General features: G+C 38.7%; 1 protein-coding gene across 1 annotated transcript; it reads left to right on the forward strand.

Annotated features, from left to right (window-relative positions):
• The first annotated feature begins 11600 nt into the window (after nt 1–11600).
• On the forward strand, nt 11601–13569 carry LOC108748846. The gene is made up of 4 exons (XM_018487218.1): nt 11601–11668; nt 12148–12219; nt 12768–12887; nt 13503–13569. Exons 1-4 carry the CDS (start codon nt 11601–11603, stop codon nt 13567–13569), a joined length of 327 nt encoding a protein of 108 aa, XP_018342720.1.
• The last annotated feature ends 239 nt before the right edge of the window (nt 13570–13808 follow it).

Raw genomic sequence — 13808 nt, forward strand, 5'->3', positions numbered from 1 at the left:
AATTTCGAAGAATTTTATGTAAATCTCTCTCATTCATTAAGAAAACTACAATAAAATACAAAATAAGTTTGATTTTACTGAAGTGCATGGTAAAAATCTTTAAAATATTGTATTGCACAACTATATTTTGAGAGAAAATCCTCTCCGTGTAACAAAGTATTTCAAAGATACGTATTTCAAAGAAAGATATGTTCTCTAAGATAAAAATAAAAATAAAAAGATATTTCATCTTTTATAGTCCAACATTTCAATGAATCTTCGCGATATCTATAAGTTTATTTATTTATTAATAGGAATATTGAAACCAATGGTTTCTTCCTGAGTGGAAAGAGAGGGAAAAGTTACGTTCCAATTATTATTCTTATTAAATTCCGACCTCGATATGCTGCGAGCTTAATGATCTCATATTGGATCTTGAATTTATAATATGCAATGATTGGAATTTTATTCGCACAGTTTTGCACCTTCTAGCGCACATGATTGCGACAGCGGGCGCGATTAAACGAGGTAGATTAAACGCGAGGACAAACTATTCCGATGGATAGAAGCAAGTGCGAAAAAGGTTAACGTGGAGACGAGAGAGGTTTCGGTAGCCGGCCGGATGTACGGAGCGCTGGATTGTTTTACAGTTTGCCTAACTATCTGAAGCATCCTATGGCCGTTAAGCTGCGCGGCCGCAAGGCAGAGAGAATCTGGTCCCGGTAGATGGAACGCGTTTTCCGCAGACAAGTATAGCTCGCGTCTGCAGCGAATTTCGATGGAGCACCGATTGTTTCGCACTTGATTATCCGGAAAACCGCAGTGTGGCCCGTCTGGTTCTACACCGGCGGCGCCATAACTCGCCCTGGCAACGTGCGCTGGAGCCAACTATTCGCATATTGGTTAATTTAACGTGTTGCTCTACTACCACTGAGCCGGGCAATCACCCCAGCGCTCTCGCGATTAATTATTTATTTTACCTCGCATCGATTTAAAGAGTTTTTTCCGAGACGTATCAGTACAAGAACGTTTCAAGTGCTGCGCTGCGGTTTCGTAACTCAATATACAATTTTCTACATTATTAGACGTCACATAATATAATTATTATACATTTTATATATGTATTATTTTAAGACGCTTTAAGACAGCGTTATAATTCTACTGCTCTTCTTTTGGATATTTATGGAAGAAAGAACAGCATTTGATCGTGCTTAAAATTTAATAAGAATCGACGTTACGTAATAGATATAAGAATAATCCCGTTATACGATTTATTATGAAAGTTTTTTTAAAACAAAAATTAACTTCTTCCATGAAAAAAAAAACACTTAATAAGTAAATGGCGAGTACTATATTGGAATAAACGTGGACCGTGGCGTAAAATTAAAAGGCAAATAAAGTGCCGTATTTAGTCAGCTTGACGTCGCTATTTCGAGAACTCTCCAAGCAACAGAGCTCGTCGTCCCTGGGTATTCGTGGCCCCGAGGGGCAACCATTCATTCGAGGCGTTCGATCCAGGACCGTCTCGGCAATCATTTTCAATTTATTCGGAGAAAGCTTGCGAAACCTAAAGCAAAGTGCCTCTTCCGACGCCTACGCCCGCAACTCGTCTTCCATCCGCCGTCCCCTCGCGGGCCTTTCTAAATTAAATCCACCATATCAGACACGTTTTATTTAATCAGAAGCTCAACTTGGGTGCCACCCGAGCTTGCTTGGATGCCACCGGCTCGTCTTAAGCGACTTTCAAAGCTATTGCCTGTTAGCCGAAACGAAATCACAGTCGGAATAGGCGCAGACGGGATATTCGCAAAGGCTTAAGCCGATCTGGACGTATCGGATGCCTGAAACCGAGAAAAAAAGGGGAAAAACAAATTTAACTTCCGGAAAATCAATTTCGACCGCATAATATTAACGTCTGCAACAATAATAATAATAATAATAATGTTAACAATAACAATAATGATAGTAATAACAGAAATATTAATAGGTCGCATCGCTTCTGTATTAATTTGTGGAATAATTGTAAGTATCCCGTTTCAAAATTATAATGCCGCATTATAAGCCGATTTATCAATCATTAAAATCAGTTTCATCCGCGCCTGTTAGCAAATAATTGTTCTGTAATTGAACGCTATGCTTAACCACATTTTATCATTAATTTAATGTACGACTAGAATAATACTATGATATATGTCGTATTTAATTTCTATATTAATGCAAACGTATCATCGTTTGCCCGTCTTAAAAGAGTTCAGTGAACGTATACAAGTTGCAGTTAAGTAAGACCATAACCCGGCATTCGCGCGATATCACGAAACACCGAGGAGAGTGTAAATTGCGGAAGAGAAACAGATGCGGCCCCCGGGTTCTTAAGCCGCCGTTAATAAAGGTTACGATGGTGCGGGGGATGGGCGGAGGGGGGGGGGTGCGAGATGATTAAAAATAATCCCAGCTACTTCATCGCTCGCGGCTCGTTGACGAATGATCTTATTAAGAGATTAAATTTAAAAGAGCCACCTCGTTTCCTCATTTCCTAATATTAATACAGCTAGGGATTATAGCGCCCGCGGGGTTGTACACTTTTTATCGGGCCATAATGACGGTAAGTAACAAAGTTAAGTCGAGTCCGCCTTCTACAGTCTCTTTCGCCGTCCGTTCTCTTTTCACTACCCTTTCGCTCTGTCTCTATTCGATTTGTCTTACAGAGAAAGAAAGCAAAAAAAAAAGAAGACAAAGACGGGAATGCCTTGTGAGAATATTTAGAGCCAAGCGATGGGCGTGGCTGTTTGGGGATTTCATTAACACGTCGATTACATTATTTTATAATTTTTCTACCAATTGGAGCGAAACTAGTGGCATACGAAAGAGATACCGGTTTGCTGGCGGTGCTCCAAGGATCTCTCGTGAATGAAGGATCGCCTGGGATTAAATATCAAGAGGTTGCGTATGAAAGAACCTGTCTCTTCCTCGTGAAACATTGTATATTGCGAGCAACCACAGCAGTGCCGTCGCTTTAAGAAACCTCTCGGAATTCTCGGTAGCTCGACAAAATCTACGTCCTTGCTAATTAGAAGACTGACGAGCGACAGAAGACTGGGACTAAAAAGAGGGAGGGTGAGGAGTATAAATAGGGGTGGGACGCAGGAAACAGAGGATGGTCGAGCGCGAGCTTTGCCTTCGTGAAAAGGGAACCGACCAAAGGAACAAAACTGAACAGTCTTTGAACCGACGTCGATAAGACGCCTGGCATCTACTTAAAGGCCAAGATTCGTATCTTGGTATTTAATATTAAGTGTATTCCTTTTGATATTCCTCGGCGACACTGCACTGTCTTAACGGGTTACCCAGGGAAACGGTTTACTCGTGGTCGATGTACACAGAAAGAAGCAAAAAAACTGTCCTCCACAAACGCTTTGATAAATTTACTATTTCATACGACTAATCGCATAATATTAGTCATAATATTATTTCTCGTTTAATTAAAAAAAACAACAAAAATCAGTACAAATAATGTTAAAAACCACAGATAGAATTACCTATTACGTCTATGTAAAATGTATCACATTGTTAAATCTATAGTATCAAATTTAATCTAATTTACCACTGCTAATTAATATCAAATTTAATCTAATTAATAACCACTGTGTTCCTACTCAATATATCGTTATTTTAGATTAAAACAATGGAATCGAACGGTTTAAAACAGTTTAAATTGGGTTCAATTGATACTATAAATTTAACAACGCACATTTCATAGATAGTTAAAACGAGATTAAGAATTATGTGTTGTACTACACGTATTTTTTAATTAAATAAAAAAATTAGATATTTTCTATATTGTACTTGAAAGTAATATAAAAAATATTTTGACAGCAATTTAAAACGTGGATCAAAAATAATTTTAATAAGTATATAGGTATGCTTTTCAAAAATAATTAAGATGGGAAAATTTTTATTAAAGTTATAAAATTGTATTATTAAATATGTGTGTATGTGTGTGTATGTGTGAATATTGACCTTATTGAACCGTTTCATTTGTACGTAACATTTATTATTTTTATACGAAAAGTATAAAGTTTTCCAATTCCAATCACTTTGATTGCAGAGCCAATACATCTGATATATTCTAAAAATTTAATTACTTACTTCTATTACATGTACATTGTTGTTTTCAAGAGATATTCACGAAGATAACGTCGTTACGGTAATTTCTCTGGCTAGAGCACAAACTTTTCCCTTCACGTTTTATCTATTCGCGACGGTGGCCCGCAATGTCGGGGGTGGATCGCTACAAAAGCTGAAAACAATCCGAGAAGGTGATTGATGAGCCAAATCTAATGGGATATATCCGGCGTGGCATCGCCGTTAAGATAAAAGCGAGTCTCGTCCTCTGCGTTCTTACGCATCGCGTTAGTCGGCGATAATTCAAAGAAGCATCCACCAAGGGGGTGTAACTATTCATTGCTAGAGTTTCTGCCTCATTACTTTGCGGAGGATACGAGGGCGAGGAGTATCGCGGTCCCCATGATTTTACGTCGCCCGGAGGCGATAGGCGGCATTTTGTTGTCGGGCGTAACGCGCCAAATCGCCACGATACCGTTTTACACGGCTCTATCCCGGAACAGTTTCGACGTAATTTCATTTATATCGCGCTATGGCGCGACGGCGATATATCGACGCGGTCTTCGAGTGGCGGAATAAAAGCTTGCTCGTAGCCCACCCAGCTCCACCGTAGAGATTCCCCTACAAAGTTTTATTACCGAGACGTTATACTTTGAGCGTAAACTAGCTTTCCTAGACAGGTGCCCACTATCGTAGTGCATCGTCGTAAACGACTGTTTGAACATGAACGAAAGATTTCGCGCGGATGAAAGCATTCCTAAATTTATAGGGAATCATCCGCTTGATATTTGCGATAAAAGAATCCACCTGATAAATCTGTTAAACGATCCCTTTTCACAAAGGGAGAGTGTTAAAATTTTATTGCAACACTGTCTGGGTATAATCCGATTTTTTAAATAAAATTTTTTAAAATTAATCCTAATTTTCATTTAAAAAATAATCTTATTTTCATCTACAACTTAATTCACTATACTTTGCCTTTATTTGTAAATTTTTATTCAATTTTCATGAAAATTAAAAGAATTGTGATTCGATTGAGAAATGCGTTTCTATTCAATTCTAAAAGTAAAGCTTCTCTAGTTTCGTAAATTTGTCTCTGCAAAACGTTTATAATACGTCTATTATAAATGCGTATATACGTCAAAGACAGCTAGAGAGACCCCTTAAAACGAACGTTTAATTACGCTTCGGAGTAATTGTCACCTCGCAGACGACATAATGGCGTTCCTCGTGTCAGTCGTAGCTGCACGTAAACCCGAATATTGCTCCGAATTATTGCCGATGCGGTTTCGCCGTGTCGGTTTGCATGAATAGCTCGGTGCGACCGCAATTCTGAGCAGGACGAACCCAACTATCAAAAACAAACGAACGTTATTCCGTCAATAAATTTCGAAGACGTGTACCAGTTATAGGAACGGACACAGTTCCTTTTTATAGCCTATTTTAGTGAACGACTCGGTCGTCGGTCAGCGATTTCAGCGAGAATACAATGGACGTCGTCTATGTCTGTCGACATAGCAAATCAAAGATTCTCAAATAAAAATCTTGAACAATACAAAGTGTCTTATAAGACTGTAATGTGACAATGAATCGAAAATAAAAGACCTTACCAGCCAAGGATTCTGGATCTTTATAGTACTAAAATAATTCTGTATGAATTTATATATTACATATCCAGAAATTTTGAAATTTCAACCTCGAGTAGTATTTTGCACAAAAACGTGCAATATACTCTTAACGTGCCGCTTTAAAAAATCATTATAGTACCACAGGATTGATATTATGCGAACGATTACGGGATACAAATCGCCCTTTACGTCTCATTACGTTCCGCTACGAATCAAGAAATGTTGGTCCTCGATCATGCCCAGCGAGAGGCACGAACGTTGTACGTCCGCGTCTCCGCCAATTCAAAGGCATCACGTGGAAGACGTGCACGAGGCGTGCACACGCTGCTCGTATTTGCGTATCGACGTATCGCTAAACACGTTATTCATCTTCGTCAGATATATCCCGCGTCGTTGGAATCCTCCCCGCGGAGTGAGGTGAGGTCGACAGGCAACCATGAGCGCGCCCCCGCGGTTATGATATATCGAGGGACATTAAGACGCGCATGTGCGCGTGCAAGCGGGGGTGTACACACGCACACGCGAGCGTCGCGGTGGCTATTGTGCCTGCCAGGCTCGTCAATCGACACGTCGGGGGTTATCTCCTCCGGATTCGGTCCTTATTACATTTTTTTTTCTTTCTTTCTTTTTTTTTTTTTTTTCTTTTTACGTCAACGTGAGAGAAATTAGCCTGGCGACAATGCCGGGCCAGGTATTACCCGCGTATCCGACCTTAAAGGCCATCCATCATCCTGGATGTACGCTTACCCCCGTAGTCTAATATTATCATAATGCCATTCGCACGTCCATTGTGCGACGCGATCAACGCTCGTGACGAAACGCCCGCGAGATTCGAGACCCTATCGTCGGCACGTCTGACAAATAATGTTCGCGCGTGAGAGGCCCATGATATTTTACACGCGACGGGCTTCCAGTTGAAAATCCGGTGCAGGCTTTACGGAACGTTCTCTGGTAAATCGATAAGCGAGTCTTATGTGATGGAATAAAATTGAATCTACGGGATCGAGTTTATCCTGGCGTCTACATCGAGAACGGCAGATAATCTCTTTCGCAACATTTACGCGACGTCCATGCATAACGAGGGTTCTTGTAAGGGTGTTGCGGGAAGCATATGTTATTCTGAGAGTGCGTTAATACTTTTATCGATACGATGCTTGTAATAAAAATCAGTCCGACGTATAATATAATAATTAAAGTGATAGTAATACAAGGAAAAAATGATTTTGCTGAGATGTCTAAAGATTTATAGTTGGATAAAGATCTAAAAATAATTTTGTTAGTTCACGTCAATATGATCGTGTTATATGATGTCCAAGTTGGTTGCCCGAACGTCAAAATTGTTTCTAATTTTTCTTGAGTTTCTTACGTAGATAATTATTTTGATGGTCCAACAAAATTATTTTCAAATCTGTTATCTTGCAAAATTAAATATTTTAACAAAATCTCGTTTTGAAGTATAATTCTATTTAAAAAAATCCATCTTTATATGATAACAGATTTGTGTATTTTACATACGTTTCTCATGAATTGAATTTATTAATTAATCGATTATATTTCGATTTTATTTTTATATATACTCTTTCATTCGTTTAGATGAGAGAAATAATTATCGTATAAAGAATGGAAAAATATAAAATTGAAACGCTACTAAATCTTGTTATCAATACCGGTATATCATTTCCATCATACTTTAGAATTATGTCTTTCCGCTGTCTCATTTTAAAAAAGTAATAATGTATTATTTCGAGCGTCTCGCATTTCAGAAGCGATGGAATTGCTGCGAAATGGGCAATACAGCTCGCGTTACCGTGACGAAAGTACAGCGTCTCGTTGCAGCGATCGTAATCAGACGGAAGAATATTGAATGGAATAAAATAGCTATCAACGCGAAACACCAGACGATTCGAGGGAAGCACAAACATATATCGCGGCGTCAGTCGCGGGCGCACGCGAAATCGAAACACCGCAAATTCCCAAATAAACGGAAGCCTCGGCGGAGAGGCTTCTATGGGAACGCTCTTATTGAGAGAACAAGCGGCTGCTGCGGAACGAGGAGATTCAGAAGGAAAACAAGAGGAATACGCGGTATCAGGTTAGATGATACAAGAGGGATGGAAAGGGAGAATCGAGAGGCGAGAGAGGAATACCGAGGTTTAATATCTCACGGCGTCTCAAAGAGCGGTTATAAGGAATCTCGCATTTCTGCATCTGCAATGAGCCGCCTTGGAACCACGGACGAGTTGACGCCTTTCCCGTTCCCATTCCCATGGACCAGGCGCGCGGGACCGTCAAGCATTGTCGAATAGTTCTCGCTGTCGAACCCCCTCGCCCATCTTGGGAAGCTCGTCCTGGCTGTGCCTTCAGAGTAGAGTCCCGACCTTAGATATTAAAACTCTCCGCGTGGAACGCGCGAATCCTACGTCCGCCTCGCGCGAGGAGAGAAACGTACACGCAAGAAACGTACGTGCGCAATCCGGAGAGTCCATTGCGAGGGAACGAGCGAACTTCGGCTGTGTCACGTTCGATCACTCGAGTCAAGTGGCATAAATGATGATGCATGCGTCGTCAAATGACAGCGTGCGTCCCGCTCCAATGGACGATCATGACAGTCTCCTTTCCTCCACTCTCTACTTTGTACTCACGGTTTTGTGCGCCCCGTGATTTCTTTGACCTCCCGCCACGACCTCCAATCTCAGAACGTACCACAGCAGGCCGCATCGTCGTCGATATGTCGCCGTTGATCGAAGAAGAGAATTCCTCGGGGATAAATCGTAGCTATAAATCGCGCGGAACGAATACAGAGTGGAGGCGGAGCAGGGGTGATCGGGATGATGCTTCTTTTGGCAAGAGGTCGACGCACGAGAGGAATTTTGTGCTGTGTAATCGGTCGAACGATGTGCCATGTCACTAGATTGTCTCGCGAAAGAATGCCAAAATGCGCTGTTTTGTTTCTTAAACGGATTCCAAAAAATAGCGTTTATTTTACTCATCGCGACAGCTGGGAAATTTAGTTATCAGGTTCTTCATAATATAATATAATATAATATAATATAATATAATATAATATATGTATAGGATATTTAATTCTAAATATTAAAAGACATAAATAGACAAAGGTCTTGTACTTATTGTTAATCCTGTATTAGTATAACTTGAAGTTGTATCAATCTCAATAAAAAAGTTAGCCATCCTCAAATATGAAACTAAAAGTTTAAATCGCCGCATGTTCCACAAATTAATCAGCGAGAATCTAAATTCAAAACCCACTTATTTGTAATTTTTGCTATTAATAAACCTACATGATACATATACTAAAATAATGTAATTTATCAAAAAAGAAAAAAATCGACGTATTGAAGAAATTCACAATTAGCTTAAATATAGAAAAATGTCAGTGCCTTCATTTATTTTATTTTGTCATTCTATTCGTGATGAGAATCAAACGATAGAAATCTTATCAAACATTACGTTCGCAAGCGTTAAGCAGACCAATAAAACGATGCTCCGATTTCACATCAACCAGTACAGAGCAAACATTTAATGAAATTGAGAAGACCTCTCGCGGGATAGAAACAATCGCTCGCTGAAATTGCTGGACGGAGTCGCGAGAGGAACGGCTATCGTTCGTTGTCGAAATCTCGAGACCGAGCATATACCATAAGCATATTTCCAGTGGACGGGTTAGGTAGCATAGGTTATCCGGTTGGTCCATTGGTCAGCAGGGGTTACTTGACCATCGGGTAGCTGCCGGACCGGCCCCAGTTGCTCGTGTAAAATAGTGGCTGGCCACGCTCCAACCTCATACGTTAGTTCCGTTCATACGTAACCTACCTGCCAGCTTGCCCGCCACCGCACTCTCGTCCCCGTCAGCATCCATCCACCGTCGGTGGATGCACCACGTTCTACCGCACTCGTATGTGCTAAGTTTCCTTCGCAAGATCGTGTCTCGTTCGTTTCCGAGCCTTCTCGTAGAATCGCGCAAGACTTCCACCTTTCCCTTCCTTATTCAGATCTTACTCTCGCTAGTTCTGAGATCGCCATCATTCTTGATTTTACATATCGTCGTGTGCACATGCGAAAAAAATTGTTTATAACAAACTAGAAAAGATTTTCTCTTTTGATATATTAAAAAGAGAGGGAAGATTTTGATACTTTTGATCTCGTTTGTATTCGCCGTCTATCCATTTTTGTCGAGAAGTGAGATACGCCAGACGATCGATCTATTGTCGATTCATTCATGCATGTATTACATTATCCATAGAGCTTTGCAGTCTTAGAACATATGTATGTTCCAAGTTTGCAATGCATTAGATGCTAAATTAAAATATGTAAATGTTCATCTAGAGTTTAGGTTCTATAGCCATTTTCTATGATAATTTGTAACTGACTTGGGATAATTTGATCACATTGTGACATATATATAAGTTTATGTATCATATTATTTAAATCACTAATCAAACTTCATTATATGTTAAGTTAAACTTTCAAGTAATTATTAATTTTTAGAAATAAATGTTTTCTTGTTTTGTGTGTGTGTGTGTGTGTGTGTGTGTGTGTGTGTGTGTGTCTAAAAATTATTCATTAGTTACAAGTATAACTCAGCATATTACGAAGCTTGATTAACAATTTAAATAATATATGACACATGATGTACATAAATGAACATATGTCGCGATGTTATCAAATTATTCTATAAATCAAGTTATCACATTATCGTAAAAACGAATATCTAGAATCTAGAAGACAATATTATTTTTAAATGTAGGAAAAGTTATATCAAAATTTTTTCAGATATTTTAATCCCAAAAATCCTTGAAAAAATTCCCTGAGCAGTCCAAGTGAATTGTAAATCTGAATCGTATAAATAGTGACATTCAGAATAATCTGCAAAGAGTTTAATGATTAACAAATGCATGAAGTAAATTACAAAATATACAAAAATTATTCTCAAACGTTTATACAACTTATTTTGGGATACTGGAAACAAAATGTTCCTTGTGTGCTTATTGAAAAAATGCGAAAAATGCGACATACGGAACGGTTTGTATTACTGTTTGCTTCTTTGGCAAATCTAATCTGCAAAACGACTTTGATAACCAGCTTTGATAACATATCAATCAAAAATGCACAGTGTCGCTAAGTTTAGAGAGAAATAACACGTTGAATATTGTATTTTGATAACTTACTGGTTAGTAAGCGGCGTCGCCTATTTTTTTTTTTTTTTATTAGTGCGTGTTATTGTTTATACGCAACGGCAACGATCAGCGCACATCAAGACCAAAGTCGCTATTATCCGTGAAGTGAGATTCAAGTAGGTAGGTCGACACAGCGTGTTATTTTGCGTGTCGTCGTCTTTCGAAATACGATTAATCCGCGTAATTATTTTTTACAAATTATTGTAATTATCACGTTTATTATTAGACTCCTGAACGCGTCAAGAAATCGACTCATAAATGTATCAGAGCTATTTTGTGCGGTGTCGAAATCAAAGTGACACAACGGAGGATGTATATAAGGTACAAACTATTGTATTTGATCACGATATTGACGAGGATAATAATTCTTTCTTCGATAATATTCGGCTTCAAGCACACTTGGCATTGCGCTTTTCAAAGTTTTCCTCAATTTAAATCGAATTTGTCCACTTTTAGATTGAGAACGCGAATTTGAATACGCAAGCTATTAAATCGATTTAACTAATTAAAAACCACAGTATCGACTGTTTAATAATAACATTCTCATTTTATAAAATTCACATGTTTAAAATATGTCGCGCGTATGATCTTAAAGGTTGATTATTTTATATCTTGACATTTTGTATAATCCACCAGACCAATGTTTTACTTCCATTAACTTGATTAGCGTGTCCGCATGAAGTCGACTCTATCCTCAAACAGTAGCGAAATTTCCACTAACGAAACTACCATTGAAGAAGTCACGTACAACGAATATTTCGCCTGCTTCACCTAGGCCTCTCATAACGAACCGCTTACGAGAGTCGTTGTTATAGTTTGCAGGCTCAATCATTATATAACCTAAACCAGAGTCTGCATCGGAAAAACATAGTTGAGTTGCTCGCTTGTTGTACCTGCGGCCAGGATCCTTGCCAGGATGTCAATCACGTGGTTTCCCATTATCACTCCGAACGTAAACGCAGCATTACCTCGCACTTTCCGGACTGCGATTTTAATCTTTTCCCGTTGCTCCGCCACCCCCCTCCTAAATTATGCAGACTACTCCTCGCATACTTCAAAAGCATTGACATTCATCCATATTCCATAACCTCGCCCTTTAAGTTGCGCGCGCGTCGATCTGGCGCGCGTGCTCCAGCCTGACCTCTCTTTTTGGAGCTTGGAAAATTCACCATCACATTGCATATCATCGTAACTAACTAGTTTATGGCTTGATTGCGGCCGAGGTGGCTGCGCGTCAATCATAAAGAAAGAAGAAACGAAATTTCCACGGAGTGTATCGCAACTACTCCGAGTCGGTGCGTAATAAGTAAATAATGAAATCTTTGATATTTTATTCTCTATAAACTCAGTGTTATTTAGTTTCAACAAATCGGATACCGATCAATTCATTAGAACGTGTATTCTGTGTAATTTATTTTACGTTTAGCCAATGTCGCGTTTTAATATTACAGTACATTTCGAATGTTCATTCCCAAGTCAAAGTATCCGCTGTTCATGTTACAATGTGAGCTATTAATCGTTTTAAAATACGAGTAACATACGATCTAAATTAGGAAAATGCGGGCGGTGCGCAAAAGTGCGAGTGTAGCTGCACTGCGGAGAGTGGCGCGTGAAGTTGGCCTCGTTTCGAATTCCGTCATTACTGACGCCGATGGCATTGCGTGCGACAGAAAATTCTATACGCGCATATGTTCATACGTGTTTCGTCAATAATTCTTACGTTGCGTCATAATTCTGTCTTGCGACTCGTGTGTACGATTAACGCATCGGGAGTGTCGGAGTGCCGTGCAAAGCATCGCGTAATCGTCGTATGTAATGTATCTTCGGTATGTAATGGGCGCAGGACATTGCGATCACAGTTAATCTTATATCCGCGAGTGACGTTGTGCAAGTGCTACAGAGGACGAATAAGAGAGGAGGAAGAGGCTTGGGATGCATCGGGAGACGGCGACGTAACCATGGGGTAAGTTACTTATTATTTTTGCTTATCATTTGTTACTGTCGACTTAATCATTTACCTCCATGTCATGGCTGCATGATGTATTCCATGCGACATTTTCCGTTAAGAGTACATGAGATATATAATACATCTCTCATTTTTTTATTCAAGACAAGGATTGATATATTTCAATTTAATTTCGTCGAATTCATATTTGTATATCAGATGTTTACGATGATGATTTTTATGCTTATTTTCGAGTAAAATGCGATTTTTTCTTAGTAAGATCTTGTTTACTTACAGTAAATGCAAAAATACTTTTCGCATACTTGGAAATTAAAATCGCGTCGTTATTAAATCTTGTTTTGGCGTACTTTGAAAATATGTTTATATTTTTTTGAATGTTGTATGTGTATTTTTGGCACATTTATACTCATAATTATTTGAGTTATTTATATAAAAATTAGATCTCTAATTTTTCTTCAAAATTTATATCTGAAAATAGTTTTCCAAAATCATTTAATTCCTTTATACCTGTTTAAAAGACTAACAAAAAATGTAATACACACAATAATTATAATTCGAAATATTTGCTATTTTAAAATTGATTTAATTCGAATGTATTTGTTTACTTTACAGATCAATTTTGTATGCAACTCCGCTGCTGCACCGGCAAGTAATTAAATTAGTTTTTTTCCTAATCTAACATGTTTAAAATATTATATTAAAATTATCTTCAAGTTTAAAAAAGATAAGATGTCTTGGCGCAAATCAAGATGATTTTGATCGATGCGATTATTATATTCGTCCAATCTAATTTTCTCATTATAACTTATTATTCCTCTACTGCCATAAGCTTCATTATTCCGTACCTTCCGTTACTTCATATTGCTGAATTCGTCTCATTTAGGTTCACCGTGTCGATTAACGAGAGGTGAATTCGAT

The sequence above is a fragment of the Trachymyrmex septentrionalis genome, unplaced genomic scaffold (genome assembly GCF_001594115.1).
Source record: "Trachymyrmex septentrionalis isolate Tsep2-gDNA-1 unplaced genomic scaffold, Tsep1.0 scaffold25, whole genome shotgun sequence".
Lineage (NCBI taxonomy): Eukaryota > Metazoa > Arthropoda > Insecta > Hymenoptera > Formicidae > Trachymyrmex > Trachymyrmex septentrionalis.